Source organism: Sus scrofa, chromosome 14 (genome assembly GCF_000003025.6).
Source record: "Sus scrofa isolate TJ Tabasco breed Duroc chromosome 14, Sscrofa11.1, whole genome shotgun sequence".
NCBI classification, from domain to species: domain Eukaryota; kingdom Metazoa; phylum Chordata; class Mammalia; order Artiodactyla; family Suidae; genus Sus; species Sus scrofa.
Window position 1 is genome coordinate 72,862,417 of NC_010456.5, and position 27,556 is coordinate 72,889,972.

At 55.2% G+C, this 27,556-nt stretch overlaps 1 protein-coding gene across 14 annotated transcripts in view; it reads left to right on the plus strand.

Moving 5' to 3' along the window:
- COL13A1 (collagen type XIII alpha 1 chain) overlaps nt 1-27,556 on the plus strand; it is a 166,314-nt gene that overhangs the window by 75,637 nt on the left and 63,121 nt on the right. For 9 of the 14 annotated variants that reach the window (XM_013990416.2, XM_013990414.2, XM_013990419.2 and 6 more), the window contains exons 5-13: nt 1,932-1,967; nt 4,823-4,849; nt 7,354-7,404; nt 15,789-15,824; nt 16,644-16,670; nt 17,291-17,317; nt 22,379-22,405; nt 23,481-23,507; nt 26,729-26,794. In XM_013990416.2, the coding sequence (XP_013845870.2) occupies nt 1,932-1,967; nt 4,823-4,849; nt 7,354-7,404; nt 15,789-15,824; nt 16,644-16,670; nt 17,291-17,317; nt 22,379-22,405; nt 23,481-23,507; nt 26,729-26,794 (324 nt within the window). Of the gene's footprint in view, nt 1-1,931; nt 1,968-4,822; nt 4,850-7,353; nt 7,405-15,788; nt 15,825-16,643; nt 16,671-17,290; nt 17,318-22,378; nt 22,406-23,480; nt 23,508-25,592; nt 25,650-26,728; nt 26,795-27,556 lie in introns of all 14 variants that reach the window. The other 5 variants (XM_013990415.2, XM_021072422.1, XM_013990417.2 and 2 more) reach the window with 4 other exon arrangements.

The window sequence follows — 27,556 nt, forward strand, 5'->3', positions numbered from 1 at the left end:
ACCTAATGAAATGGGTTTTATTGTGCCCATTTTATAGATAAGGAAGCAGAGAGAGGTAAAATAGCTTGTCTGATTGTTCAGTCTTCAGGTGTAGACCCATTAGGAGGCCCTGTATTATCACACGCCATCCCCCACTGCTGTTTCCTGTGGTCCGTGTGCAACAGGAGTACCGTCCTTAAAGTTTTCAAAGACATTTCTCTGTGGGGTGGAACTGCATTGTGTACTGGGTACCGTGAGGCCTTGGATGGGTAGTGGCTCGGGCAAGATGCTGTAGCCAACCAGAGGGCTGACGTGGGCGTGGAGGGGGAGCCAGGCCGCCATCCGTCCCTGCCCTGGAGGCCACATCCATTGGATTCCAGAGCCTTCTGTGCATCCATCCCTCTTATCCCAATTACTCCTCTTCTAGACAGGAATTACACTGCAACCTTTTGACTAAACCATCAGCTTCTAGAATTCTTGTCCAGCAATGACTTCCTTAATGAAATGCATGTGGGAGAATGTTTAGCCTTGAAAATGAAAACTCTCCCAGCGAGAACAAGCCCTGGAGCAAGGAGGACAGTTGGGACAGACTCGGTCCCATGAAATCCAAGGAGGGGAAAAAATCAGATGACTAGAGGAATGTGGGCAGACATTGCTTTTTTTTTCTCACAACGTCCACCTTTAAAAAGCATTTGGGGGCAATTTGCAGAGCAGGGGCTGCCACACAGGCTTTCCAATCTCTGGCCATTCCGTGCCTGTCCCTAACCTGAGCATTTTATGGCTGGGACTGCTAAGACCATTAGTTTTAAAAAAGAAATGAAGAGGAACCAAAACACACGTCCTGCAATATCATTCAAAAGCCCAAGAACGAGTGCGCTGCCGGGAGGTCACAGCCGATGACCAGCAGGCCTAGCGTCCTCAGCAGGAGGGGTCACAGTCCTGTTCATATTTCCACGTGAAGGGACCTCGGAGTGACCCACAAAAGGATTCGCCGACGCTGGCCCCTTGTGAAATGCAAAAGCGCCAAGTACACACATGCTTATAAAAGGCACTTGCCAGTGGCCGTGCTGGGCTTGCTCCATGTAGGTGCAGTTGACACAGCACTCACGGGGAGCCAGGCACCTGGACTTAGCTTTCTGGAGCCACTGTCTCGTGGCATCCTCCCAGCAGCCCCCGGAGAGAGATAAGGATGCTCAGGGATGTTCAGGAGACAGATCCATGCTTATAACACTTGCTGCATCCCTGTCGCTCTTCCCCAAAGTCGAATGCTTTACTAAAGACACTGGTCAGTCTTGACAGTGAACCCCTAAGAGGAGCCTAATTCTGAGCTGGTTGCTCTTCCCTGGTGCATCCACGTACGTCTTGAGATGCTGATCGCCCCTCAAGGCATTTTGCCTAAGTGGGCTCAGCAGACATAGCATCACCCCAGAAATGCCCACCCTTCAAGGGGAACCCACACACCCAGGTCTCTCCTGTCCAGGCGGTCAGGTCAAACACCATCTGATTTTCAGCCCCTCTTGCTTTTTGTCCTTTCCAGGCTCCCGGCAAACCCCAAGCCCCACCCCAGATTTTATGCGTCTGCACACATATGATTGCAAAAAAATATTCTCCACCAAAAAGGGGAGGAACAGAATTTAATAAGCAGATTTCCAGAGGGAGAAGTAACCCCTGGCTGCAAAACAAAGCGGTTCCCTCTGAGCGGCTGAAACTCGTGATGGGGCTGAATCCACATGGCGCCACTCTTAGTGCTAGGGGTGGCGGCGGGGAGGGGCAGGGCTCTGTTGGTATCCTTCACAGACAGAGGGCCTGGGAAGGAGCTGGGGATCATTGACGCCTGGGAATCATCCCAAGGGCTCCTGCAAACCAGGTCTTGGGTGGGTAGCTAGCCACGGGAACCCTCACATGCTGGCCCGGTTCCAGCCTCATCTAATTGTTTCTGCCTCCTTCATCAGGGGGACAAAGGTGCCATTGGGATGCCCGGACGTGTGGTGAGTTGGGGCGTCTGTATCTGCTCGGGTGGCCGTGGCTTGCTTCCCCACGCTGGCCTGTCCTGCACACCATGGTGAGGCGTTGCCTGCCCCACCCCAAGGAGGGGGTCGGACCCCTCTCTTCCGCCGCAGCCGCCCAGGGTCAGCTTCAGAGAGAGATGCACAAGAAGATGGGGAAAGTTTTATTCTGATTCTTCAGACCTTTTTTCTTTTTTTTTTTGTCTTTTTGTCTTTTTAGGGCCGTCCCCACAGCATATGGAGGTTCCCAGGCTAGGGGTCTAATCGGAACTGTAGCTGCCAGCCTATGCCAGAGCCACAGCAACGCGGGATCCAAGCTACGTCTGCGACCTACACAGTACAGCTTTACTCTCCAGAGGGCCGCAGTGGCAAAGAAAAAGTCCAAGCCGCACATGAGTAAAGCTCTATGCCAGTCACTCCTGAGGACTCCCGCCCACTCTACCCCTCTGTACCCCCCCGCCTGAGGCTGGCAGCTCACCCTTAGGTTTTTAGCTTCTCCTGCCTGCATCCCCCAGCAAAAGCAGGAAAGTTTGCAAGAAATGTAGAAATGGCAGTGGAGCCAGCATCTGGAGGCATCTTCCCTAGACAGAGGCTAGAAGATGGTGTAGACAGAGCTTGCTTCCAGGCAGTGCCTCCAAATCCTCCCCCTGGAGGCCGGGAGTTAAAATGTGTAAGGTTTCTTACTGAAAAACTAAGATGGCAAAAGGGAACGTTTCCTTGGGAGCATGTATCTCAGAATTGGGAGCTCGGCCCTAGGATTGGAGGTTCCAGCACCAGGGTTTTTCCTGGTGGCTTCCAGCATCCAGGGGTCTAGCAAGGGCAGCATAGGTGCTTGGTGGCAGCCTAACGCAGTGATGGCCACACGCCAGCCTCCCCACCCCCAGCCTAGTCCAGGACGTGGCCCGAGATCCTTTCCCCATCTGACCTCTAACTCCCCACCAGCCACCAGCCTCAGGTGCCCCCTGACCAGCCCAGTGCCATCCTTCCATGTCACTCATGTGCTCTGCCGCATAACCTCACCTCCTGGGCTGGGTTGACCTTAAGACTGGGAATGGCATCCTGTGTGAGTCTCCTGGCCTGGTGTGAGCCTGGTGCTTGGAGAAAAGGCCCCAGATCATAGCTAACACTTGAATGTGCTACCTGTGTCCTGGGCGTTGAGCTGTGGACCTTACACACATCAGCTCATTCGGTCCTCACCAGAACCACGCAGGGTGGGCATTGTCCACACCCATTGTTCAGATGAGAAAACTGAGGCATGGATATTAAGCATCTGTCCCAAGGTCACCAGTCCAGGAAGTGGCTAATCACCAGGCTTTAATCCAGACAAGCTGACTCTAAACCTGTGCTCTTGACCCCAACAGTGGTACTCCTTCCCCCACCCCCTCCACTGGCATCACAGCTCCAAGGAGGGTCTGATCCTTAGATGAAGCCACAGCCCTGGGCCCAGAACCTGGGATGTTTCAGAGGTTCAGGACAAGCGTTCCATGTCGCAGGGCTTTGAGCTCCCCAGGGCCCACCCAAGAAGTGGAGGCTGGGAGCCCTGGGCCACCCCACGTGTGGCTCTCCCGCCACTTTCCAGACCCCAGCCCTGTGGAATTCCTGCCCGGCCCTGTCTCTCTGCTTCAGTTCTCTCATTGCACACCCTGAGCCACCCCCGCTCAAGCTGTCACTGGGTCCTTCCCTGTGTAGAGTAGCCAGCCTTTCTCGGGGGCTCGCCACTGGGGGCCCTGGGCCAGGCACTTTCTCCACCCTGGCCCTCCAGGATCCCGTTTCTCAAGGAGCACATCAAGACTCCTGTTGCCCACGATTCAGGTGGATTTGGGTCTCATCCCCAATCTGACTGTCAGACATCAAAGTCCTTGCTCCTAACAGGTCGGCTTCAGGGGTCTGTGTAATGTGCAAAGCAGTCCCTCCACGTCTGCCCCCGACCCTGCCCTCCTCCTTGGGCTCTGTAGCTGTGTCTCCCCCTGGAAGTGTCCATCTGAGCCTAGTTCTGACCCACAGTGATGGGGGCAGTAGGGGAGCCACAGGGGGCCTCCCCGTTTCCTTCTACACAAAGCTCTTTTCAAACCATTTTGGTGCTTTCCTGCTGCTTGTGCTATTTTAAATGTGACAACGGGCCCATTTGGCTGCCCAGGAGGAGTCCTGGCGTGAGCCACCTGGTAAGGACTGGGACTGGGGTGGCGGGGGGCGGGGTGGGGGCGGAGGCTGCAAAATGCCTGAGTTGTTCCCTTGATCACCAGAGGGGGCGCCACTGGCTGCTGTGGATGAGGGGGCTTCGGTCTGTCTGTCCACTCAGCACTGTGGGTACAGGGGCCCTTGGTCACTACCCAGTTTCCCCTGCATCCCGGACCCACCCATGCCCCATCCTCCCAGATGTGTGTGTCCTTCTCTGTCCTCTACTCCTCCCTGTCCCCTCTCGTGTCTTGCCTGGCTGGCCCTAACGACTCCTGGCACGTCCAGCTTGGCAAAGTGTTGTGCTTGGCGTTCAGCTGGACCTCAGAACCAGCTAGACTCCACCTCATAGCACCTTCTTGAGGAAGGTCCCTCCCACGCCCACCCCCTCCCCCACATGACAGGCAGCTGGGGGTCACGGCTCCTCGGACGATTTTCTGAGGCAATAGCCACCCATTTACTGTGATTGTCTGATTGTCGCTGGCGGGACCTGTCGTATGTCTGCATCTGTGTTTTGTTTTGTTTCTTATTTCACGGTGATTTCTTTTGTTCGGGCATTTGTGCCATTAACACGAATTCTTGTGTGTGTGCCTTTCTCATCCTTTCTTTTTTCTCTTCCCCTCTCTCCTCCCCACACCCCGTGTTGCATGTGGCTGCCCCAGGGAGCAAAGGGCCAACCAGGCGAGAAGGTGAGTCCACACTGTCCCCTCCACGCCTCTGCCCCAGCCTCCGCCTCCACCCCGCCCCCAGACACTTAGGGGGCTTTCAGAGACCCCCCCATCCCAGCCCTCCTCCTGGCACACAGCCCGAGTAGAGTGTGTGAGCCTGGCTTGCACTGCCCTTGCAGCCTCTCACAGCCAGGTTTCCTGACAGCTTCCACACCATCCAGCGTCTTGGGATTCTAGGGCTAAGTCCCAGCTTCCCTGGTAGAGGGGGTCTCCTGGGCCCGCAGAGGCTGCATATGGGCTCTTGGCTGGGATTTTGGCCTTCGGCAGTGACCCTCCCAGAGGCGAGGAGAGCGCCAAGTGCTATCTTGTGTCACTGGTTCTAACCCCTCCCCAGCCCCTCCCTGGTCCCTCAGGCTTGGACCCTGTGCTGCCCCAGAGAGTGCCCCACGGAAACACCCAGCGAGCCCCCTGGGGTTGTCGAGTGGAGCTCCCAGGAAGCCCAAGATACCATCCTGGAACCTCAGCCCTGGGGGTTCTGAGGGATTAGAGAGAGAACACAGCCAACCAGCTCACTCTACAGACGAGGAACCCGAGGCCCAGGCAGGGCGTGGGGCTTGGCCAAGGTGGCACAGCAACAGTGATGAGCAGAGGCTGGAAGCAGACCTCTGGGTACCAGCTCGGCACTTTCTTGCCTGGACATCACAGTGTGTATTTCTGCAACAGTCTCCCCGCCTCCAAAATAACGATGACAACAGGAATAATAGCAGCTCCCCTGTGTTAAGCACCAACTGTGTCAGGCGCAGTTTTAAATGTTTTCGTTCTGATCTCCCAATTAACACTGACACAGCCCTTCCAGGGAGGCTTTAGTATTCTCAGGAGAGGGAACTGAAGCACAGAGAGGCAAGGTCACTGTATCCCAAGTCACACAGCAGAAAGTGACAGAGCTGGAGAGGAACCCCAGGATGCCTGACTCCAAGGCAGGGCCCTTCATCACTGTGCTATGCTATCCTCTACATGGAAGAAAGACTGTGGGTCTCACCCGCACAGGGGCCTAAACTACCCAGGAGAAGGACAGGGGACACAATAACTATATAAGGACAAAGGCAGACACTTGCTAGCCCCTTTGTGGACCGGGCATTCTTTTAAAACTTTATCACATAAAATTTTCCCATCTGCCCTATGAGACAGGTGCCACATTACAGATAAGAACACTGTGGCAGAGAAAAGTCAAGTAGCCCAAGGTCAGCTGGGTGGAGGAGGGGAGTAGAGCTGGGCTTCAAACCCAAGCAATCTGACTCCTAACCTTCCCACTACACTGCCTGGGATAAAAGTTATTATATAAGCGCAATGGCATCAACTGTTAATAATTGGAAATCACCCCTGACCTGCGTGTGAGGCGTGGCATTTTACAATTGCATTTCTGTCCCTTGCCCCATAAGGGCAGCAGTGCCGTGCTCAGCATCGCCTTCACAGAGGAGGTATGGGGGTGGCGAGCTCAGCGAGGTTCCCTGATGGCAGAGCAAGGCCTGAAAGTGAGACCCTGGGCATCCCCTTTGCCAGGAGGGGTGGACTCCTGGTGTAAAGCAGCATCCTGCCTTCCTCTCAGCCGGGCACAGTCTAGATCCTTCTGCTAGAGCATCACCTGTCAACTCCACCTGTGTTCCATATACCCTTCACTCTCCCTCTGCCACCCCTCCCACCCACCCCCCAACACACACACACACACACACGGATTTATCTAGGCAGCTGGACCACCCCTGCATTGCACTTTGAGCCCCCAGCCCAGCATCCAGCATCCTCTCTGGGCTGAAAACTCTGCCCCAGACTTAACCCCTCTGTGTCACTCTCACACCGGGGCTCGGAGTCCAGGGCAGCTCCAATCTTCAACTTCAGGGCTGCTGGGCCCACACAGCAAGTGTGTGTCTTGTCCTCACCCTCTGTTTACAGCAGCACAGCACTACCCCCAGCTGCTGCCGCTCGCCAGTCACAGGGTATGCAGCCGCGTGGGCATTTGGGGCCCGGGAAGAAGACCTCCAGGGTTTTGAAGCTTAGCTGGGGCAGGCTGGGGAACGTGCTGAGCCAGGCCCTGTGGGGAGGCCTCTGGGGCCTGAGCAGCCATGGCTGAGCTGAGTGCCCCTCCCTCTCCCCCTCCCTTCCTCCCTGTGCTGCCCATCACCCCACTGAATCCTCTTCTCCCGCTTGGCTTCCGGGCCTGGGGTCCCACCGCCCCTTCCCTGGTCCCCACATGGTGTGCTCTCACTCACATCCCTTCTCTCTTCTTTCCTCCTGCTCCCCCACTGCCTTTCTCAATCCTTCCCGAATGTTCCATTTGTCCCCTTTGCGTCTCCTCTCGTCTGGGTCCCGCATCTTCCTCCACGTCCTCTGCCCCGCTCTGTTCCTCTGGCCTCTGGCTCTTGGTTCCCCCTGAGCCTCGCCCTCTCCACCTTCCCCACCTGCCAGCTGCTCCCTTCTACTCTTCCCCACCCTCTCCCCCTCCCCCTCCTCCCTCTTTCTCGCCCCCACAGGGCGCCCCAGGAGATGCCGGGATGTCCATCATCGGTCCCCGTGGCCCCCCTGTAAGTGGTTTTTGCCCTTCTGGAGGGAGGGATGGGTGAGTTCCTAAAAACAGCTGGGTGGGTTGTGGGGAGCACAAGTCCTGGCCGTGCCCCTGGGTGTGACGGCCACCACAGGGGACGTGGTCAGCCAGGCCAGCCTCAGTGCTGCTATTGATGCTAAAGAAAGTGGCCTGACTAAATATACCTAATTACAGCCTCTAGGGAGGGTTCACAAGGACCTCCCTTCTAGCCACAAGATGACAGCAGCTATGAGGCGGCCCTGCTGTTTCCAGGCCGAGGGAGACGGTGCTGGCTCCTCCCCAGAGGGGTGCTCCAGCTTTTGGGGGGACAAGCCTTGTTTCCAGAAGCCTGTTGAGCAGATACTCAGCATCCAGATTTCCTGACCCAGGCACTCACTCCTGGTCTTGGCAGATCCCAACCCACATCAGCCCTAAAAGGCTCCTTTGTGTGCTCAGGGCTGGATCCTGGGTCCCGCGACCGTCCCCGCAGTGGCTGGGGGCTTGGGAAAATCAGAGAGGCTTCCTCCTCTGGGACCAAAATGGGGGCGTGGGTGATGCTGCGGAAAGATATCATGAATCTGGGAAGGAGGACTGGTTGTTTTTCTCAGAGTGTCTGACCCACGGGGCTTCAATAAAATCACAAGTGTCAGGGTGGAAAGGGCCTCCGTGCTAGTCTAACACAGCCCTCTTGGAAGGGGAAACAGAGGCCTGGGGGCATGGGGAGGGGGCTTGGCCAGGATCCCACACATAGAGGCTGGGGCAGGATTAGAACCCAGGACCTCTAGCGCTTAGGGCTTCCCCCACAGCAACAGTCTGTGATCTCCATGCTCTGCTGCACTCTTCTCCTGACCCGCCGTGTGTGGTGACAGCGGGGGTCACAGCCTCCCAGAGCCTAGCCCAGTGGGTGGATGAAGCCCGCTGCCCATCCCGTGCCTTCAGGGGGACGTAGGAGTCTTGGGCCCATGGACACGGGAGTGGGGTCGGAGAGCAAATTGTTAAGCTACATCCCAGGAGGGGGTCCCTGATGGCTAAGCAGCCAGGGCGGGGCGGTGGTGAGAGCTGGGATCAGAGAAAGAAGCCAAAAGAAGGAACTGAGGAGCAGGGCTGGTGGGCAGGTCGGGGATCTGGGCTGGAGGCAGGTTGAAGGGGCCTGGGCTGCATAGACAGGTTTCCTCCAGCTCAGAGCACGCAGCAGCACTGAGGGCAGATCGTGCACTTACTCTGTGACAGGCAGGATCCTAAGACCCTCACACCTAGAAGCTCTTAATCCTCACGCGAACCCCACATGTAGGTGCTGTTAGCACCTCCACCTTGTAGCTGAGAAAAGTGAAGCACGAAGAGGTTCAGGGTCTTGCCACAGGTCACACGAGAGAGGGTGGCCATGCTGGGATTTGACCACAGCCCGGGCCGTGTGCTCAGAGTCTGCACTCTGACCCCTGCTGCTGCAGCAGCCCGCCAGCCCCATCCCCTGTGCTTCTGGGCTCGTGCAGCTGCTGCTCGATGGGCTATAAGCCTCCTCATGTATGGGGGAGCCACGGCGTGGATGCCCTGAACCCAGGTGTTTCTGACAAAGATGATACCCAGACAGGGGGCGACTAGGAGAAGGGAGGGTCACAGAGAAAGACGCCCCACCCTGGTTCCAGCAGCAAGGACCGAGCCTGGGGTGGGCCTGTTAGAAGCACAGGGGAGTGACACAGAATACGGGCCCTTCCCTCTGGCCACCCTCTGCCTCGCAGACGACCACAGATGTTCGATTACGCCGCTCCTCTCACCGCCTCTAAGCAGCGTCTTTCAGCAGAGTCATGTCAGTGGCCCCCTAGAAGTGGTTGAAAGGGCCCCATTTCTGGAGAATGTGCTCTGGGGCAGGGGGCAGGGTTTGCCTCTGCTCCCCCTGCTTCCAGCCCGGGATACATAAATATACCTTCTGTGCCAAACTTGGTTCCAGTGGTGAAAATTACCTTCCGTTCCAGTAACAGCGATAGCTTCCGTCTGCCGGACACCTGGGAGACCCGCAGGGTCCTATGCTGAAAGCCCGTATGGGTGCCAGCCTTCTTCAGTGTCCCCAGGAAGCTGTGAGACAGGCCCTGCCAACCCATTTCACAGAGAGGGAAACAGGTTCATAACTGGCCTGCGGCGGAATGGGCCCTGGTGGCTTCATTCCAAAGCCAGCATTCTTTCCCCAACACCCCCTTCCATGTTTTAAGCTCTACTGTTTAAAAAGGATATTTACCTTTTTAAAGGAGAAAAAAAAAAAACCTCCTCCCCGTGAGTTTTGTGTGGGTGGTAGGGGGAAGCTTTTCCTCTGACTTTGGCCTGTGTGTGACCATCACCCAGACGGATGGCCGGGGCCACCCCTGCTGAGCCCTCCTAGCCACCAGGGCAACCCCCTCAGCGCCTCGCAGGAAGCCGCCTGGAGCTGCGGAGAGCCGGGGACCGCAGAAGGCAAAGGGGCTGATTGCAGTTAAGGAGTAGAGGTCAAGTGGGCAAGCCCTCTGCGGCCGCGGATGATGGAGAACATGTGGCTTTCCACTCAGCCAGGAAGGGCCCGGAATACATGCTGCTAATGAGAACCAGCCTTGCCGCTCTCAGGGGCCACCTACCCCCTCTCTTGGAGCTTTATAAACAGTCCATGCAACGGGGAAACCATCAGGTGCTTTGGTTAAGGTGGTTCACATTCCAACGAGTCAAGATGCCCGAGGAGGGCGCCCCACTAAACTGAGCCGGAGGCTAGGAAGGTGCCCTGCGGACTAGGAAACACCCTCCCTCTCAAGGGAGCTGGTTCCTTCCCGGAGGTCCCAGCTTCTTTTCGTGGCCCAGGAGGAGCTATCTGAACTTCATAGAGACACTCCATGCCAGGTCGGTACCCTACCAAGTGTTTCTTTGTTTATTCATTCCATTAATACTTGTCGGTTACCTACTGCATCCTAGGTGCCTGGGGACGATGCAAACCTGACTTCTTGCCCCTTTGCAGAGAGAAGCTGTATCCCATAGTGACTATGGTACAGTCAGCGCTCAGCTGGGGATGGTTAGGGAGCTATGGGGACACAGGGGAGCACATGACTAGCGGTGAGGCCAGGCAGCGAAGGCTTCCTGGAGGAAGAGGTAACTTCCCAGAGGAGCAGAGGCCCCAGGCAACAAGGCTGGGGAGGAGCATTGAGCCTCCAAGGCAGGAGCGGTTGCTATAAATTCCTGGAGAAATGAGGCAAGTTCTTCCCAGAGCAAAGCAAGAGCAAGAATGATGAGGGAGAGACTGGCGAGAGAGCACAGCCCAGTCGGGAAGGATATGATGTTCAGGGGTCTGGGCTTTATCCCCAGGGTTGTGTTCATCTGAGGAGGGACATGGTTGATTTGCAGTTTCAGAAGCTCCCCTGGTCCACAGCGTGGAGTGTGTTTAGAAGAGGCTGGGGAGGGGGGGCATGGTGGTTATAAGACCTTTGGAATAGTCAGAGCCTGGACTGGAGCATAGTCAGGGGCGCTGGTGGGAGGACTGGTCTGGTGAGATGTTTTGCAGGTGAAATTGACAGAATTTAGTGATGGTAAAAATGGGGACTGAGGAAGAGGGAGGAGGAGCTCGAGGTGGCCCCACGTTTGGGACTTGAGTAACAGCTCACACAGTGGCGCCCTTCCCCAGAAGGAGGAGCCGATTTTGTGGGAGTGGTGGAGAGAAGATGAGTTTAATCTGAAAGTGAGGGATTTGACATATCCTTATAATATACAGAGATGTTTAGGTCTCCATTTGCTGCTGGAGCTCAGAGCGGTGGACACGTCTCCCAAGGGTGGGTCATGCACCCGGTCCCAACTCTGTGTTCAGCAGCACCATGTGGCAAGCTTCAGGGGGGGCTGCGGTGGAAGTATTTACAGAAATTGGCAAAGGCTGCGCCAAGCAGGGCTCTCTTCCTCCGCTCTCCCCCAACCCAGACCGTGATTCAACATTTACCAGCGCAAAGTCTTGTTTGAAAGGCAGTCAGAACTGACTTGTGCTGGGGGAGGGAAAATAAGGCAGATCCATGACTGGCCCTCTTCCAGGGCTCAGATAGGAGGGAAGAGAGAGTTCCCGGAGGATCTCTCCATCCAGAAACATCAGTTCAGTTCGTGGCTCAGTGGTTAACAAATCCAACTAGGAACCATGAGGTTGCGGGTTCGATCCCTGCCCTTGCTCAGTGGGTTAACGATCCGGCGTTGCCGTGAGCTGTGGTGTAGGCCGCAGATGTGGCTCAGATCTGGCATTGCTGTGGCTGTGGAGTAGGCTGGCAACTGCAACTCCAATTACACTTCTAGCCTGGGAACCTCCATATGCCATGGAAGCAGCCCTAAAAAGGCAAAGAAAAAAAAAAAAAAAAAAGGAAACAGCAGTTTGTCGATGTTGCTTTAAGCTACACAAATGCAGGCAGGAGGAAGTAAGGTGACGTACACACAGGCATCCACTTCCAAATATCCTGGATCCACTTGGCACCCTCTCTGCCCAAGTCTTGAATTAAGGGGAGAGATTTTAGCAACATAAAGCTTATGTCCCTTGTTCTTGTGTAGAAGGCTATAACATTAATCCATAAATGAGTCTACAAATAAATCTATAATCCATCATTTTTTTTTCCAAATCCAACCCTCATTTTTTAATAAAACACTTTCAGGAATCAAGGAATAGAATGGATTTCTCTAATTGATAATCCATCATTTTAACACAGTCCTAACAAAGTGAGTTTTGGGGATAGAGTTAAGAGTTTAACAAAATAATGTTCAATTTCAGAGTTCCCATCATGGCTCAGCGGAAATGAATCTGACTAGTATCCATGAGGACACAGGTTTAATCCCTGGTCTCTCTCAGTGAGTTAAGGATCTGGCATTGCCATGAGCTGTGGTGAAGGTCGCAGATGCAGCTCAGATCCCACATCGCATTGGCTGGTAGACTAGTGGCTACAGCTCCAATTCAACCCCTAGCCTGGAAACCTCCATAAGCTGCGGGTGTGGCCCTAAAAAGACAAATAATAATACTAAAATAATAATAGTGATATTCACTTTTCTTTGGGAAAAAAGAAAAGCTTGTGAGCATGTCAGGAAAATTCTGCAAAATAGAGTAAAGGGGTAGGAGAGGAGGAGACGAGTTCTGCTAGATACCAGAACGTGTTCTAGAAACAGGAATTAATACAACAAATGGAACTGAAGTAAAGCCAAATGCAGCTGGGAATTTGGTCCATGATAAAGGCTCCATTTCACAACAGAAAGAGAAAATAGACTGTTCAGAAAATGATGCTGGGACAATTGACAAACTGTTTAGAAAAGGGTAAAACAAAAAAAGCTTTAAAAAAAAAAAAACTGAATCTCTACCTCACTTGTTATACCAGAATAAATTTCAGGAGTTCCCATTGTGGCTCAGCAGTAACAAACCTGACTAGTATTCATGAAGATGCAGGTTCGATCCCTGGCCTCGCTCAGTGGGCCGAGGATCTGGCAATGCCATGAGCTGTGGTGTAAGCTGCAGACATGGCTCGGATCCTGTGTTGCTGTGGTTGTGGTGTAGTCTGGCAGCTGTAGCTTTGATTCAGCCCCTAGCCTGGGAACTTCCACATGCCTTGGGTGCAGCCCTAAAAAGCAAAGAATAAAAAGAATAAATTTTAAATGAATAAAATACTTAGATGTTGGAGTTCCCATTGTGGCACTGTGGAATCGAATCTGACTAGTATCTGTAAGGATGCGGGTTCGATCCCTGGCCTTGCTCAGTGGGTGAGGGATCTGGTGTTGCCGACTAGGAACCCTGAGACTTCGGGTTTGATCCCTGGCCTCGCTCAGTGGATTGAGGTGAGCTGTGAGTGTAGGTCGAAGATGCAGCACGGGTCCCAAGTTGTTGTGGTGTAGGCTGGCAGCAGTAGCTCCCATTCGACCCCTAGCCCGGGAACTTCCATATGCTGAGGGTGCGGCCCTAAAAAAAGGAGGGGAAAAAAAAACAAAAAAATACTTAGATGTGGAGTTGTCTGATGGCCTGTAGTGGTTAAGGATCCTGAGTTGTCACTGCTGTGGCACAGTTTCGATCCCTGGCCAATGAACTTCCACATGCCTCAGGCCTGGCTAGAGGAAAAAAAAAAAAACTTAGATGTAAAATATGAAGCCTTATACTATAAGGACAAAGCCTGAGCAAACATTTATAATCCTGAACAGAGGAAGGCTCGTCAAAGCATGACATAAAACCCAGCAGCCTAGGAAAAGATTGGCAAGTTTATCGACATAAATATAGAACGTCCATACGGCAGAAAATATACCATTGAAAAGAGAAATGCCAAATTAGAAAGAATGTTGGCAACACACTGACTCTCAGTTACTCTTCTTGACAAAGAGCTTTACTCAACTCAGTAAGGAAAAGATAAACAACATAGTAGGAATTACTGGTAAAGAATACAAACAGGCAAAGTTCACAAATACATAGGACCAGTCCATAAACATTGGAAGAGATGTTCACCTTCCGCGGGGATGTGAAGAGATGGAAAGTAAAAGCCGGCCGCGAGCCTCTCCAAGGGCATCATCCAGGCTCAGCGTCTCCTGGAAGGAGAGTCCCAGTTTCCATTTGGTCAATGACAACATTCTTCCCAAGATCCTTGAAAAAGCCTTGGTTAGCCCGGATTTGGCTCGGGGCTGGAGAGCTGTGTCCTCTACCAGGGCCGGCTCTGTAATTAGCAAACCATGTGATTCTTTCTATCATGTAAACATCATCCGGAGTGGGACTTGAAGAAGTGTCTTGGAATCGTCTCCTCCTGACCTTCTCTTCAGGCGTCTCAGTATTCAGCGTAGCTGAAAGTTTACACTGGGAGGTTTCCGGGTTTTCTCCTCAGGGCTATTCTTAGCATCACTTATCCTTGAGAGGAGTGAAGCCTGGGGCCCTTCTGGTACATGAGTGGCATCTCCACCCTCTTGCCCTTTTGGATGCTTGCCACCAGCCCATCCTGCACCCGCAGCATACAGCAGCTCACTCCCTGCAGGACCAGTGCACCCACCCTGACGGCAGCACCCCCATCCTACCCAGCCATGCCCCCAAGCAGAGGCCTCTGGGCACTCACATCCACAGCTTCAAGTTAGATCCAAGCAGCCTGGCGATGTTTCAGGTTTACAGCAGATGGACCCAGAGAAATCTTCCTCTGGGTAGGGTCTGCTTCTGAAATGACTACTTGGCTACTTGGCAAGGACAAACCTCCATCGAGCCAAAGGTGTATTGGATCAAAAGCAACCTTGCTTTGTTCTGGGAGTTGACAGTGTTATCCTCATCCTATAGATGAGAAATGGAGGCACAGAGAGGTTTAGCAATTTACTCAGAGTCACACAGCCCCTCGGTGGTGGAGACAGGATTAGAACTCAGTCTGCCAGACTCAAAACCCCAAGCTTGGGAAGAGACTGGGCCTTCTTAGTCAAGGGGAGACGCCAAGCTGAGAGCCAATTGTGTGGAGGATGTTGCGTCCAGGGAAAGGCAGGTGAAAAACTGAGGTGTCTGAGCAGAGGGTGGATGGGAAGATGAGGTGGAAAGAAGCTCAGTAAGATGGTGAATTGGGATTAGATTGAGGATGACCTTGAATGATGTGCGAGCAGAAGAGAGCGTTTGCTGGTTCTCGAGCAGGGGAGAGGCAGGACCCGTTTTCTTAGTTCTCCATCACCCTGGATCTTCTGATCAGCCAGCCCCACCCTGAATCTGTACAGCCTCAGACTTTTTCTAACCTCTACCCTTCTCCCTTATCCTGAATCTGGATCTTGAATCACTGGGCTGTGGCCAGTGAACCTGCTTCTGATCCGCAGCCTGAATACCATTCTGTGTTGCCCTCTGCAACCCTGGAGAAAATGACCATGATGGCTCTGCATCCCACAAAGATTGGCGGAGCCAGAGATTGCCCAGCCAGGAGAGCCCTGTTAGCCAGGGTGAGAGAACAGTGAGCAGTCACACCTGTTCGGGCCTGAAAACACATTCCAAAGGACAAGTGCTGATACGTAAACAGTCCGTTGATAAGTGGCCATGAGCAATGACCATCCAGTGGAAAGACTTAAGCAATCACAGTCCAGGGGTTCAGGGAGCTGTGGCCCGAGTCCTCACCATCCTTGCTCTCCATCCCCTATTGACATGCAACATTCAGACTGTCCGGGCACTGAGGAGCTCTGGGAACCACTTCCCAGAGAGGCCCAAAGGATGCTGGCCACCCGCTTTTCCCTTCCCCACCTCCAGTCCCTGGAGGAATTTGCCTACAGTGGTCCATCTCCATCTCTCTCCATCCGCCCTCCCAGCCGGTGTCTCCCACGGCTGATCTCAGAGGAGTGGGAGGGAAACCACGGATCCTCTGGGAGCCAAGATGAACCAGGGACTAAGTTTTGGTTTCCTCCCCTCCTTGCCCATCCTCACTCCTCTCCTGCTCTTTTCAGGGTCAGCCGGGCACACGAGGTTTTCCTGGATTTCCGGTAAGTGGAGAGGACTGGAGGACTGTGTCCCTGGCAACCCCTGGGCCTGGCTGGGTGAAACTTCAGGCAGAGCCTGCTCTCAAGCTCCTCTTGTTTTTCCAAACCCGGGTCAGTAAGAAGCCTCTCCTGCAGCCTTTCATGGAGGGCCACCCAGGAGAGCAGCCCAGCGCTTGGCTCACAGTGCATGACCGGGCAGAAATCAACACAGAAATAGAGGGGCAGTGGGACAGGAGCGGCTGTGATGTCACAGGCCAGCCAGCCTGGCAGGGCACTGGAATGTGGGCCAGATGATGCTCAGCAGGGGGGCAGGGGAGCCACCTCCAACCTGGCTTTGAGAGCAGATCTGCCTGGGGGTGGAGGGCAGGGAGGGGGCGCAGTCAGGTGGCCACCTGGGTGTCCTGGGCACCCTGTCAAAGACCTGAGACAGATTCAGAGAGCAGGGCAGGGAGCAGTGAGCCCCCTTTCCTGTAGGCCTTGGTGCTGGCCAACTGTGCTTTCCAGAATCTCACCATCCACTCTCCACCCTCCATGGTGACTGCCACCCTTCAAATTCTCCCTCGTGCAGGTCACCAGGCGGGTGGCATTTCCTTCACTCCTCTCCAAGACCCCTCGTGGAAGATTCCATTACTCTCAGCCCTGTCTTAGAATGGGAAACTGAGGTGTAAGCTTACTCATGGTCTCATAACTGCAAGTAATCAGAGACTTGAACCCTAACTTGTTAAGGTTAAGAACCTGTGCCTTTAACCACCGGCCCAGGCCACCTCTCTGCCAGGAGACCTGTGATGCTCGGTCTTTATTGCCAGTCTCTTTCTCTTTCAGGGTCCCATTGGGCTGGACGGCAAACCGGTAAGTGGACTCTCCCGGGCTGCGGGCTCCTCCCCCTCATTCTGTTCAGGTCAAAATCCAGGGTCGCTTAGTCCTTCTGTGAGACCTTGACTCCTTGGAAAAAGCCTCAGATAAAACTAATATTCTTGGGGTGGAAAGTCATTGCAATGCAAAGGGGAGGAGGGGACGTTAGAATGAGTTGCCCCCACCACAGTGGGACTCCCCTGGTCATAAGTCCACGGCCACCAAGCTGTGCTCTCAGCTTCTGGAGCAAGAGCAACCCCGGTGCTTCCAGGGCCTCCTAGAAGGGCTGGCAGGGAGTGAGGCAGGAGGCAGCAGCAAGAGGAGAGGAATGGACAGCACAACCCGGTAATTCTGAAAGGAGCCTGGGCACTAGTTCACACCTTGCCCCTCAGCACCACAAGGCACCTCCTGTGTTCTCCTCGGGGTCTCGCATCCCAGCTGAGCCCCATACTCACACCCAAGTCCACATGGAGGCTGCTTCTGGTCCAGAGCTCCTCTCTGTTCATTTCAATCCTTTTGACTTGGCCCCAGACACGGACATTCACGGGAGGAGCCGCTTGCAGCTGGGGTCGGGAGGGGTGCTTCTGGGACTGGCACTCATGCTCTTCTCCTTCCAGGGCCGCCCCGGACCAAAGGGAGAGATGGTGAGACCCAGCTTTCCTGCCTTCCCTGAGGGGTGGGATTGGCCTGGCCCTCAGGGGCCACACAAGCACTGCCTGGCAAAGGGGGCCACCAGAGGAGTTCCCGTTGTGGCTCAGTAGGTTGGGAGTCCAACTAGTCTCCATGAGGATGTGGGTTCGATCCCTGGCCTCACTCAGTGGGTTAGGGATCCAGTGTTGCTTCAAGCTGTGGCGTGGGTCAAAGATGTGGCTCAGATCTGGTGTGGCTGTGGCTGTGGCTGTGGCTGTGGCCAGCAGCTACAGCTCCAGTGTGACCCCTAGCTTGGGAACTTCCATACGCCATGGTTTAGGCCCTTAAAAAAAAAAAAAAAAAGATAAAAGGCGGTGGGAACCCAGGGACAGTGGGAGGGGCTGCCCCACGGCCACTCCCAAGCTGCCTCCCCCAGGTCCTCACTCAGCACAGGGAAGAGAGGTGGGCAGGGAGTGGGCTTTTCTACCTGAGGAGTGAGGAAAGGGAGGTCCAGAGAGCACCTGTGCTTGGTCACTGTCACATGGAGTTAGAGGCTAGTGTTCCCAAACGCCGCTCGGATGAGCTTGCAGTCAGCCCTCACACTGGGGCGAGGGGAGGCCCTGAGCCTGATTTCCTAGCCCTCCCAGCCCTGGGCAGCCCAGAACCACAGGCGCTCTGCCCCAGCTGGGCACAAGGCAGACCTGGAGAAGACCACTGTCCCCACCTTCTTCCTGGCCACCTCCCATCTTCTGCAGGGCCTTTTAAAGTTTTTTTCTCTCTACTGTCTTCACCAGGCCACTCCTTCCAGAAGGGAAGGCCCCCCTGCGTCCTGCCCTTGCAGGGCCAGCCCCTCCGGGGGAAGGGGCCGGTCTCAGATGGCCATTGAGAGCAGATGGGCCAGCCCTGGGTTGGGGTGCTTCCTGCCTCCCAAATTAGTCACATCTATGTTGTAAGGAGCCACCTCCTGGGGCTGGGGCTGGGCTTTGGGCTGGGCAGTGACAGCAGCATGGCAGGCCCCCGTCCACACGTCCAGCGGGCTCGGGCTTGTGCCTTGTTCCAAGTGCAGGTGTGAGGATACCCACATGGGGGCACCACCAGAACCCTGCCCACTGGTGGATGACAGTGGAGGGAAAGGAGACGGAGAATGTCAGCCAGGAGACCCAGGCTCTAGCGCCAGCTCTCCCTAACTGGCCGGAGGACCCGTGGCAACTCAGCTCCTTCTGGGCCTCAGCCTGTCCGCTTGACTCAGACTCAGCTCATGTTTACTGAGGGTTTTCCAGGTGGGCAGAGCCTACATCCGGTACCTTCGTTATCTCACCTCATCCTCAGCATCACCCTGTTCTCTGGGTCCTATTAGTGTCCCCTTTGACAACTGTGGAAACAAGCTCAGAGAGTCTGAGTAACTGCTGAAGTCACACAGCTAGGGAGCATCCAGAACAGGATACAAACCCAGTTCTCCAACTCCTTCCGTCCACCTTTCCCTGCCTTTCTCCCTCCTTGTCTCCCTCTCTCTGGCCCTCTCTCCCTGACTCCTTTCCTTTAACCTGTTTTCACTGAATAGCTACAGCATGCTGGGTACTGAGCCAGGTGCCGGGGCTACAGATGAGGGTGAGAAAGACACCATCCTTGCCATCCTGTAGCTCATGGTCCATAGGGGAGAGAGACATTCAAATAATCTCTCATGTAATTAACAAATTGCCCCTGCCATCAGTGCTGGGGAAAGGCAGCACCCACTAGCCTGAGAAACCTCGGTGAAACAGCCCCTCATCCCGGCTGAGGGTCAGAGAGCTCTCCTGAGAAACACACCTGAAACACACTCTTCCTAAGGGGGAAGAGAAAAGGGGACAAGAGGGCCCATTCTGGTCATGGGAGGACAGCATGTGCAAAAGCCCTGAAGCAGGAAAGTCCTTAATGTATCCAGCGAATGAGAAGAGGGGCAGGGAGGCGCTGGGGAAGTGGGCGGAAGGGCTGCATGGAATCCAGTTTTCCCCAGCAGCTTCCCTCGCCATCATAGTCACCTCCACTGCAAACGCATTTCTCATTGCCCCTACCCGGTGCCAAAGCTGCCGTGTCTACGCAGGAGGTGATGGAGACGGAGGCAGGAATCCACACCTATGCTGCCATTGCAACAGAGGCTTAAGGGGTTCGATGCCAGGAGTTTGGGGTGCTTGTCCCCTCAGCCCTTCCCCTCCACCTTCTTCCCCTCCCTGGGGGCCTGATGTCCAGAAGGTATAATCGTGGTGGTCATCAGCTGGGCACTGCTCTGTAAACCTCATACAGCTTATCCCCTCCACAAAAGGAGACCGGGAGCACAGAGTAGTTGAGTATATTGCCGAGGCTACACAGCTCCTAAGTAACAGGGCTGGGCTTGAGACCCGAGGGGAAGGATCTTACCCCTCCACCAGGTCTCCTTCGGCTGCCAGAGCCCTTTGTTTGGAAAGAAAGGGACACTTTATGGGGCTCCTCTTCCTGTCGTCCCTCTGCCCCACTCCCACCCACTTAATCACCCATGAGTCTTCCCTGTCTGTTCCCAGGTCAGAACTAACTTGGGGGCGGGGGAGGGGAGGGCCAGCCCTTCTCCCGTGAGCCCACGTCAGTGATAGAGCCCCCATCTGCCTCATCCATCAAAATCCAGCAGGCCACAGAGCCATTAGGCTCCTGTTTGGCTTGGCGCGGGGACCCCGAGCTATTAATTCAACACGCTGTCTAGTGTAATTATCTTGGCCTGCTTATCATCAGTCCGACTCCCTCTCCCCTCCCCCTCCTGATGGCTTCCCCTCTGCTGGGCGTCCAACATGGGGGGCTGGGGCTCCCCCTCACATGCTTCACCTGTGTCCTCATCTGGCAACAGGGTGAGGTGAGGACACCTGTGCCCCACCCACCTCAGAGCAGCCCCAAGAACCTGATGTGACGTGTAGACAGGATTGGAGTTCCCACAAGTGGCATAAAGGAGAACCAGGACTCTGAATTCACTTCTCATCCCACCTCTTGCAGGGCGGGAGGTGTTACTTCACACCAAGTGCTTAGAACAGAGCCTGGCCCAGAGGGTGCAAGACAGGCCCCCCAAGCTGGCCCATCACCTTTGACCTGTCCTAAAGGGGCAGCCTTGAGAGCTAACAGGTGCTGTGGATTGTTGGAAATATTTAAGAGAAATCTGAGATTCAAGCTGTTGACAATTAATTGAAATAAAACTGCGGGATCAATGAAATACCTCTGGGGGCTGGGCCACCACTTGGGACATCTGGACTCAATCCTCCAAGTCTCTGCAGTCCGTAACTGTGGTGTCATTCTTCTGGGCCCTGGCCCTCCCTCTCCCATCAGACTCCTCCCTCTGTCCCGGAGAGGGTAGCCTGTACCCCTGCAGTCTGGTTCCCTGCCCAATGCATCATCTTCTGTTAAACTTGACACTGAACACTTGGCCAGCCACATGGGCTGGGGTGCCACACAGACTGGCCCAAAGGCCACTTGTCCCTTCCCATGAACCTCCTGGGAATTCCCCAGCTTGATAGTCAGTCCAACTGGCACGTTGGGCACAAAAGAAGGCTTTTCTCCCACCCAAATGGACCTGTCCAAGGGAATCCTGCCGTCTTCCAGCCCCAAAGAGACCGGTCCAGAAGGTGGCTCCTCACAGGTTCTCAGGGTGGTGGCAGACAGGGACCTCAGGGCCCTAGAGGCTGGGGCACTGCCAGTGGCTCTGGCCAAGTTTAGAGGCCCTGCCTCCCGAGGTTCAGCTCAGTTCAGGGTGTGTGGCCGAGTGGACACAGCTGGACCTTCACTGTCCCAGTGCCACAGCTCAGTGAGCTGCTGGGCCTTGTCTCCATCACCTCCTCCAGGAGACAGAGTGACACTGGTGCCTTCCTCTCGGGCCAGCGTGAGTATGAGCTTAGCACATTCCAAAAAGCCTGTCTCCCAGTGGGTCCTCAAAACAAGGTGCACCACCCTCCCCACACCTAACACAACCAGCCGAGCATGAGGCTTCCCCAGCACCGGCTCTGGTCAGGCGCCTGAGAGAGCCAGCCAGACACTGTGTCCTCCTCAGAGAACCAGGGTCCATTCTGAACCCAGGCTCCTTTCTCAGAAAACTTGCTACGACGCCCTGGAAGGAAACCCCAAGGCCCCTTAGGTTCCTCTGAAGAGCCCAGAACATAGCTTCAGTCAGTCACCCACTTCCTGCTGCCTCTCTTTCACCAAAGCTTCCTCCGAAGCCCCTGACGTCTGCTGCGCTGCCCCAGCCCCGTGTCTCCAGAAGCCTCTCTGGCTCAGTGGGGGTGGGTGCAGAGGCCGAGGAGGGCAGGAGTTAGAATGTACGTGTCTCCTGGAGGCTTTCAGCTCTGTGTGGAGGTGGCATGAATGAGCAGGGCGTCCCACGTGGCACCCCCTTGACGTGTAGCTGCGACTACACAAATGCTGGTGCAGGAATGAATGAAGGATGGTGTGTGTTCTTCATCATAGCTGCCTGCGGGGGGGCGGGGGGCACACCTCGGCATGTCCACGGGTGACTGAAGAAGTTGGGCCACACCAGCTGGAACATCTCGGGCACAGGAAGGCCAGGCGTGGGTGGCCAAGCTCAGCCATCGGGGCTCCAGGCTTTCCAAAAGTTTCTTGCACAATCCCTGCAGGCCTGCATCTCTGGTTCTGCCCGCCTTCTGTGTGCCACTGACCTGTATGTGTTTCCTCCCCACAGGGCCTGGCGGGTTCCCCAGGATAGCTGCTCAGTACCTCGCCCCAGTGCTCCCCAGCATAGAAGCTTTGGGCCCTGACTCCTGATCCTCACTTTCTTTTTTTTTTGGCTTTTGTCTTTTTAGGGCCACGCCCATGGCATATGAAGGTTCCCAGGCTAGGGGTCAAATTGGAGCTGCAGCTGCCGGCCTATGCCACAGCCACAGCAATGCCAGATCCAAGCCACGTCTGTGACCTACACCACAGCTCACGGCAACGCTGGATCCTTAACCCACTGAGCAAGGCCAGGGATCAAACCCGCAACCTCATGGTTCCTAGTGGGATTCGTTTCCACTGCGCCACAACGGGAACTCCCTGATCCTCACTTTCTAACTCTCATTTCCATTTCTTCGTAGGGGCCTCAAGGACAAAAAGGAGAAAAGGTAAGGCCAGTGGAAGCGTTCTAAGATTTTTATCCTAGGAAGCAGCCTTCCAACAGGTAGAAAGGGTTATTTTCAAACTTCAGTTTTTATCAACAGAATCAGGGGGTTGCCCACAGCCTAAGTGTCCACTCTTCCCGTCCAGGGGGGTATGAAGGAGAGAAGGGAAGTGCTCTGGGTGGCCCTTTACCTGTGGGAGATGATAGCCTGGAGCCTGGTCCCTCATGGCCTCTTTCTCTGCCCAGCCCACCTGCCACCCCCATGGTATTTCCTGACCACTGCCGGGAGCCTCTACAATTTCTATTGTCTTTTTAAGGCCATACCAGCAGCACGTGGAAGTTCCCAGGCTAGGGGTCTAATCAGAGCTGTAGCTGCCGGCCTCCACCACAGCCACAGCAACGTGGGATCTGAGCCGCGTCTCTGACCTACATCACAGCTCAAGGCCACACAGGATCCTTAACCCACTGAGCGAGGCCAGGGATGGAACCTACATCCTCGTGGATACTAGTCAGGTTCTTAACCTGCTGAGCCACAACGGGAACTCTAAGCCTCTAGGATTTTGAGGTGTCAGTTTGTAAAGCACTTGCCTGGCCCCCTTCCCAACCCCTACATTCTCTTTCTCCTTGACTTTCTGATGGCGGCTGTGCTGGGCTTGCTCCCAGGTGGAATGTGCTGGGACCTGGCACCTCCAGCTCAAAGAAGTTGTCTCCGAGGGCCCCGTTGCCCACAGCCTGTCTCAATGTCCACTCTTCCTGTCCAGGGGCTCCTATTCAGGGCTGTTGGGTGGACCCATCCAGAGGGCTGACCTTTCCAGAAGATACAGGCATAGATACATGGCAAGTGGTGTGTGGCAGCAGAGCCCTGCCCCAGGCTCCAATGGGGATGAGTTCAGGCAGGCCCTTCCCCCACGAGGGAAGGATTTAGTTCTCCTGCCCCCAGGAGCTCAGCCCAGGACCAGAGCGGGGCTGGCGGGTAATGCATGTGGGTGATGTGTCCCCAAGTCCTGAGCTTGCCCCCAAGGGACAGTCCCCCCACCCCCTGTGCCTAACATCCTCTTCTCCTTTCCTCTCACCCCCAGGGTCAGTGTGGAGAGTACCCCCACCGGGTAAGTGAACCCCCAGAACTGCTCCATCCCATGGGCTCAGCCCCCAGCTCTCTGCTCAGCAGCCAGTGAAGGTGGCCGCGTATGTGGCCAGCTCCTGGGGGTGTGCCTGGGGGTCAATGTGTGTTTGTGCAGAGCTGGTCTCCAGCCCTCATGTCTGCCCACTCGTGTGTGTCTTTGTATATCTGCCCCTGAACTGGCTGGGCCTGTGAACCCGCAGCAGGTGTGTATCTGGAACTCCGCGTGCCTGGCTGTGGGCTCCTCTGCATGTGGCCTTCGACGTAAGGCCATGTAGCTTGTGTCTGACACCCTACCCAGTGTGTAGTGTGTGTGTGTGTGTGTGTGTGTCTGGCTGGCTGGCTGCCTGCCCTGGCCAAATCAGAGGGACTTTAGGGTTAGTCATTATTTCAGATGACCCAAACCTCCATGGTGGGAAATAATAGGAGCCTGACTGTATCAATTAATTCAAGGGTAAAGTCTGTTTTGCCTCTTTAAGAATAAAGGGGAGTTACTGTTGTAGCTCAGTGGTAATGAACCTGACTCGTATCCATGAGGATGCCAGTTTGATCCCTGGCCTTGCTCAGTGGGTTGAGGATCCGGCATTGCCATGAACTGTGGCATAGGTCACAAATGAAGCTCAGATCTGGCATGGCTGTGGCTTCGGTGTAGGCCAGTGGCTACAGCTCCGATTCGACCCCTAGGCTAGGAAACCTCCATATGCCACGGGTGCAGCCCTAAAAAAATAAATTAATTTAAAAAAACATAATAAAGGAAGGCCCTCCAAATGGGGCAGGGGATTCAGGGCTGGGATGCTCTCCTTTTCTCCCCAGCTCCTTTCTTTCCCTCTCCACCCCAAGAAAGAGCCCAAAGCCTGCTTGGTCCTACTGGGAACTCTCAGATGTGTGTGCCAGCATCAGAGAGCCATTCTTGGGGGTTGAGGGGGTGAAGGTGCCTCCTCCAGCAAGAGCCCCAATGAGCAGGGACTGGGACCCCCCCCCCCATTTTGTGGATCAACCTTGCCACTCTCAGCCCCTGGCAGTGGGGCGGGGATGACAGGCATCTTTAGATGCCCATCCCCCTGCCGTGGGCTTCATTATGCCCACACACAAGGTGTGCCCGCCCCCAACCCCGGCCACCACAGACAGGGAGACTGAGGGAGCCAGGCTCAGACCTGACCCACCTCCCTCTGGAAGCCCAGTGGGAGGGCCTCACTAGCAGGGGACGGCCACTCAGACTCTGACCCCTGGGTTCCCAGGCCAGGGAGAGGTCGAGAGGGGGGCAGCCTTGGGCGTGAGCAGTTGGGGCCGGGTTAAGGCCAAGGCTGGGCAGGGGGCACAGGCCGGCAGCAGCACAGACAGAACCAGCCTGTCGGTGGCATGTACTCCACAGAGGCAGGGGCCCTGGTGTTCCGGCCAGCCTGATCCTGCTACAATAATAGAAGGTCAGCTGTGTTTATTTGAAAGGATGGGCTCACGGCATTGTTATGTTACCCGAAAGAAAGACAGTAGCCCCCCAGCACAAAAGACAATACAACTGCAGACGCTTTAACTGTGTGTCATCAGCCCCTAGTGAACGTGGGGGGACAGGGGGAGGAGAGGGCTCTCGGCCCTTCAGCCCCACCGGGAAGAGGGACCAGACAGTAGGCGGGCAGAGCTAGAAGGCTCCAGAGCCCCTTAGCCATGGGCTGCAGGGAAGCCCAGGGTTATGACTGCACCGCTGTGGATAGTAAGTCAGGCTGGGTGAGAGTGGATTTGGGGATCCAGCTGATGGGCAGGGCAAGGCAGTTGGCACCCGGTGTCTTTTTGGAAGTGAGTAGGAAAGCCAGGTCCTTCTCGGGCAAGGGGTCTGTTGACTTTCCGAGGGGTCTGTGGTCTTCGTGGGGGTGGCGGGCCATCCAACCTGCAAGATATAAGATCCAGGCTGGTCCAGGCCATTGTTCCAGCCTGCAACATCTCCAGGGAGGGGGTGGGGTTTGGGCAGTGGGTCGCCTGGGGTACCTGGGGACAGGGAGCAGGGGAGCTGTGTCTGAGTGTGGCATTCACTCTCCCCCATTGCCCTGTCTCCACCTCCACCCCCCACCCACATCAGGAGCACCTAAGCACCTCTCTGGCAGCTCTTCGCTCCAACCAGATAATTACCCTGAAGGTTTGTAGGTTCTAGAAGGCCTGCTGAGAGGCTTCCTGGACGCAGAGCCCAACATTGCACGTCCCCAGGCCCCATATTGGGAGGGGTGGGGCTCTCGGTACAGCAGCTGCCTGTCAAAGCAGCAACGACCCAGAAAGGCCATGATCAAGCTCCCACGTCCTTAGCTGGCTGCATCCTCAGCCCAGGCGGCCCCCGCTTCTTCATGCTCATCCCAGCAGCCTCATGTGTTAAAATGCTTTCAAAAACAAGAGGTGGATTAGATGCCATCTTTGTTTTCACGTGGGTTCTAACCTCTTCCTAAAGCTCCAGTGAGTAGAGAGACTAGATGCCGCAAGTTTCCAGAAATGAAAATTGCATTAGCCAGTGTGATTGCAACTTGCCTCCCCCCCAGAAAAGTGGTTGACCATGCCGGAGACATCGTGGCCCAGGCTCTATTTTCCAAGCCCACCAGCCCCAGGGTGAGACCTCAGGAGCATTTAGCTGGTGCCCACACTGGCCGCACCCTCTGCCCTCTCAGCCCCCTGGGAGCCGAGCTTGGCACTTGCCCAGACCACCTTCCCCAGATTCGCTGACACCAGTATTTCTCGTTCAACCAAAAAAAGAACCCAGAGGTCGCCGCACACCAGCCTGGCTTCAAGTACCAATTTAGCCGGGCCTGTGGCTCCCTAGCCTGAGCCTTGGCGTCTGCTCCCCTGGGCCCAGCAGCCTCTGTCCACCACCAGTGAGCGGCGGAGCTGGCAGTGCAACGTTGGGCTGTGTGTCAGGAGGCCTCTGCAGCCCAGCTTGGCCACCAAGGGCAGGCCTGGCCAGGGAGCACCCCTCTCCCAGTCGGGGAGTTGCTGGAGGCCAAACCCTGAGGGCCCTCCGCCTTCCAGGGAGGGGGGCCATGCAAGGGCACCCACGAGCCTGGAGCACCCATCCACGCCCTCCCTCCTGTGTGCCTCACGCTCACTAATCTCTCTTCTCTCTTCCTCTCCTCCCTCCCTCTTGGCCACCCTGCCTTCCTGGTGGACTTTCGACTCCTTTCGACTGACCTTTGGCCTTTGCCCTCTGGCCTTCCATCTCATCTTTCTCCTCAGCTGCTGCCCCTCCTCAATTCAGTGCGGCTGGCTCCACCCCCAGTCATTAAAAGGCGGACCTTCCAGGTAGACACCTCCTTTGCCCAGACCACACGGGGCCTCCCAGGGGTGGGCCAGACTCGGGCCCTGACAGCCAGGGCTGCAGGTGAAACCAAATTCTCACTCTTCTTCAGTAACCTTAAATTAGACAAAAATGGGCCCACAAATGATGCAGACATGGAAATACACCACGCCCAGGCCCAGGAGTCACAACAACTCCCTGCCATTACTACTCACAAAGCCACCAACAGCCATCCCTGTGTTCCAGTCACTGGGCTATGCATTTTGCAGGCCTGATTTCATTTAATTCTCTCAAAGAATAAGGCATGATCATCCTTATTTCACAGAGGAGGAAATCAGGCTCAAAGACATTAAGTAAGTTGCCCACAGTCACACAGCCAGTAAATTGCAGAGCACCCAGGTTCTCTGCCTCTTACTAGCTGTGTGACTTGGGGCAAGTTACTTAACCTCTCTGTGCATCAGGTTTCTCGTTTGTAAAATGAGGATACTAACAGTTCCTACTGCAGATGCTTATTGTGTAGCAAAGCACTGGGAATGATTCCTGGCAGAGTTTAAGCACTATAATTAAATTGCGGCTCAAAGAGGTGAATTTGTGCCCCAGGTCAGGCAAGCAGCCAGAGACAGAATGGGAACTGCCAGCCAGGTCTTCAGACTCCACATCCAGGGCTCTCTCAGTTGGACTTCCAACCTTTATTTTTAGGAATGCAGGAGTTCTCTTGTGGCACAGAGGGTTAAGGGTGCAGTGCTGTCACTGCAGTGGCTTGGGTC